This window comes from Pyrus communis, chromosome 15 (genome assembly GCF_963583255.1).
Source record: "Pyrus communis chromosome 15, drPyrComm1.1, whole genome shotgun sequence".
NCBI classification, from domain to species: Eukaryota; Viridiplantae; Streptophyta; class Magnoliopsida; order Rosales; family Rosaceae; genus Pyrus; species Pyrus communis.
The window spans coordinates 3234705-3238367 of NC_084817.1; the positions used below are offsets into that span (position 1 = coordinate 3234705).

At 35.8% G+C, this 3663-nt stretch overlaps 1 protein-coding gene across 1 annotated transcript; it reads right to left on the reverse strand.

The window, feature by feature from the left end:
• Nucleotides 1-1140: 1140 nt before the first annotated feature.
• LOC137718724 (probable WRKY transcription factor 40) lies at nt 1141-3240 on the reverse strand. Its single transcript, XM_068458264.1, has 4 exons — nt 2981-3240; nt 2429-2719; nt 2194-2313; nt 1141-2021 (listed from the first exon to the last, which is right to left on the reverse strand). Exons 1-4 carry the CDS (start codon nt 3008-3010, stop codon nt 1626-1628), a joined length of 837 nt encoding a protein of 278 aa, XP_068314365.1. The 5' UTR covers nt 3011-3240; the 3' UTR covers nt 1141-1625.
• Between the last annotated feature and the right edge of the window lie 423 nt (nt 3241-3663).

Genomic DNA, 3663 nt, shown 5'->3' on the forward strand with positions numbered 1-3663 from the left:
TTAGGAGTAGTGGTTGTATTTAAATCAATTTAAAAAGAGAAAAAAAATATTTAAATATGTAGGCATGAAGTTTTCTTCCTCGCCATAGTTTTGAATATATAGCAGAATGAAATAGTTTTGAATATATAGCAGAATGAAATTAACAATTTTTAATGAATTTAGGGACTTATTTTACAAAAAAAATTATCCAGGGACCTAATTTTAACTAAGGTGTTAATTCAGGGACTAAATCGACACTTCACAAAAAAAAAAAAAGAAAAAAAAAAGAAATTGAAGAAGAGTAATATTTGCTAAGTGGCAATGACCAATGGGAACATAATACCATCCCAAAAAATAAGAGAGATTTTTCAGTAAACTCGGAATACAAGGCGAAACACAACATGTTATTATATAATTAGAAAAAAGTTTTCATTTTAAGTGTCTCTCTATGATACATGGTGCTCCATATCGTATTCTGGGCACAATCATTTCTCCGTGAAATAGTAAACAAATAAAGAATGTAAGCGTACGGCAAAGGCACCTCAAGGAACCAAAAAGTCTTTGTATTTTTTTCATACTCAGAGGTCGTCGTTAATTGAAGTCAATTATGAAAGGGCTAAATTTCCACAGACAAGGTACCAATTGACTAACCAACAAGGAGAAGCTGATCAGTGGACCATGCACGAAACCTCCCCACCAGCGCCCACTTCATCACATGACTCGCTTCACTCTTCCTTTGTAATATATGATGAGAGATTATTTTAAGTATCATGTATTCAAGGAGTATTTCACATATTATAATATAAGTAACGGACATAATTTAAGTATCATGTATTCAAGGAAAATTTCATACGAACAAAGACAATCGAATGGGATGCAGAAAAACTACTATTTGTTCTCCCTCCCAAGGGCTCTTGGTATAGAGGAAAGGACAAAGACCGGAACTATACTTTTTTGGTAGGTTTTGGTCTTTGTCTTGAAGCTTTAGTCAATTGTACTTAGAGAAGTGTTATTGGTACTTTAAAAATCTCATTCTATACTCCTCATAAGTGTATTTTTCTTTCTAAATATAAAAAGTTTAGAATGTAGGATGAGAATTTTGGAGTGCCAATAACAATTCTCTTGTGCTTATTGTCTACAACTTTGGGTTGGTATTATTATTCAACTAAATGGATAATGTGCGACATGGTGAAAATGGCTAATCATGTGATATAATCAAATCCCTAGTCCAATTTTCCATGATGTATAGCACCAACCACTCTCATGTCACTCTGGGCACACGTGTTCAAGTTTGAGACTCTCAGGGAAGTGTGGAATTGAAGACATGACCTCGGGTGAATGAATAAATACTCAACCACTTAAATTGCAAGCCTTTCAATATTAATACTGCTCGTTTAATTAATAATTATGGTTGAATTGCAGCAGATAACTTACAAAATACAATGTATGTTGAAAAGTAAAGATGAATGATTTTTCATTTTGAGGTGATCTAAAGGGATAAGACACGAAGGAAACTCATCATTTCATGGGAATTTTAAATGATAAGCTTTATTAATGCGTTGCCCGTCTTCGACCGTCAAGTTTGACAAATTTGCTTCATTTCTTTCTTCTACGTATCTTGACTATAAGGAGTTATCCGCTCCAATCTATGAATTTGGTCTATTTGCAGGTCTTGCAATCGAACGTGCAACTGCAGTAACTAAAGTTTGTGTGAAATTAGGATCCTTGGTTAACGAAGCAACGTAATCCTCAACTCTTCCGGGGCTAACCATGCTTTGAGGGCTTCCCAATCCTCCATTTTCTTGATTACTGGATCCCGAGAGACTAAGATCGAGCGTTACAGGCTCCGGCGGAGAGGGACTTATATTAATCACGTCATTATTAGTTCTGATACCACTTGAAGGAAAATTAACGGGCACAATTATGTTCTTATGTGAACATGAAAATTGTCCAAATGGTACAGAATCATTGATGGCTTCGTGGTTGTGCTCTCCTTCGTATGTCGCCACGAGGATGGAATCATCCTCTATGCACCTCTGTACCTAAATTTCAGGCAGCGGAAAACACAGGATAAACAAGTTTAGCTAAAAGAAAAAAAATACTAGTGAATTCATTTGCAAATTAATAATAAAAAAAAACTTAATTTCTTTTTTTTTGGTAAAAAAAAAAAAAAAAGACTTAATTTCTTTGGGCAAATGGTTCATTTATACATACCTTCTTTTTGACAGGGCATCGAGGAGCGAAGGAACACCTGAAATAAGCTCGAGGGGATGAAGGGTTGTCTTTGGTGACCTTCTGTCCATATTTCCTCCATTGATATCCATCCTTCACAATCTAATTAATTTCGTTCAATTAAATTCACAATTAATATTAATAAATAAACCTAATGCTTTTAGGTTTATATCTAATTAGTCTAATTTTCTACATTATAAGGGAGGACTTGACTTACAAGGCTGTTGTCTTTAGAATCGGTTTTCACGAGGAACTGTGATGTCTTATTGTGGTATGCCGGAAACTGATCGGGATGCTCATCAGTTCTTTGTCTCTTGCTCGTAATCGCGCTGTTGATATTCGTGGTCATGATATATCGATGATCACAGGGTTGTTGTTGGATATGCATTTGGCGCAGCTGCTGCTGCTCAAGTGTTGAGAGCTTGGTGGTCAAGTGTTGAAGCAGGATTCTTAGGGTTTCATTCTCTTTCCTCAAACGTTGCAAGTCTTCTTGAACACTGTCTACAACCTGGTCACGATCATCAGCCATAATACAAAAGCAAAATCATCAAACGATCTCATAAATTATTCAACCCTAGGTCACAAATAGTCCGTGGGGGTTAACTCAAGCGGTGATGGTGCATGCAGAAATGGGATAGGATTATGCTACGTCCAAGGAAAGTGGTGAGAGTGCGTGTAGAAATGCGTAAGGATTATGCTAAGTTCAGAGTTTAATTTCCTCCGTTATAACCCATAAATCAAAACTGCGTATATAGATCAAATTCAGTACCTTTCGCTTGTTAGGGGTACAAGCATCCATGTTTATAGATTCAGATAAGTTGATGTAAAGATTCAAGAACCTGCAGATTGCTGATATAACTATACTGTTAACATGCTAGGGAGAAGAACAATATATAATCCGATGAAGTAGCAATACACACACACACATATATATAGCTATAGGTTTAGGGTATTTGTCGGGGGTCTTGAATCTTGCTGTCAAATTCAAGGAACTTTCACAATTGAATCAACGAATGTTTAGTGGCCTTGATTCCTGGCGTGGCTGAGAGTTTGTATTTCACAGTAATGTAATGAACGTGATGGAAAAGCATATCTGATTACACGTAACATGCAACGACGTCACCACATGCACGTCATCATGGGAAACGACGTAAGTTTAGTATTAATGCGACATGTTTGTTCGAGGTGCCTTTTGAATCTTGACGCTTGCTTATGTTATGGTCTTCGACGGGTCACTTTATTTCATTCTTTTGCCTTCTAATTTTCTAAGATTGTATAAAAACAAAGAAAGAAAACGAAACGTGGCTTGTTGGGATTTCCTTTTAGGGTGTATTTGCAACGTTATTGTTGTTGTAAGTACCTAATTATACATAAAAAAAACTTAATTAGATAAGGTAGCTAGTTAGAAGATTGTTCTTGTGGTAAAAAAAATGGATTTAAATTCCTATACTG

Excerpts from the sequence above, each read along its gene's own strand:
- LOC137718724 (XM_068458264.1), bottom strand. The coding sequence starts at position 3,010 with ATGGATGCTTGTACCCCTAACAAGCGAAAG. Across the intron at positions 2,314-2,428 it reads ATTCTAAAGACAACAGCCTT|ATTGTGAAGGATGGATATCA; the intron begins GTAAGTCAAGTC and ends GAAATTAATTAG. Across the intron at positions 2,022-2,193 it reads GATGCCCTGTCAAAAAGAAG|GTACAGAGGTGCATAGAGGA; the intron begins GTATGTATAAAT and ends CCTGAAATTTAG.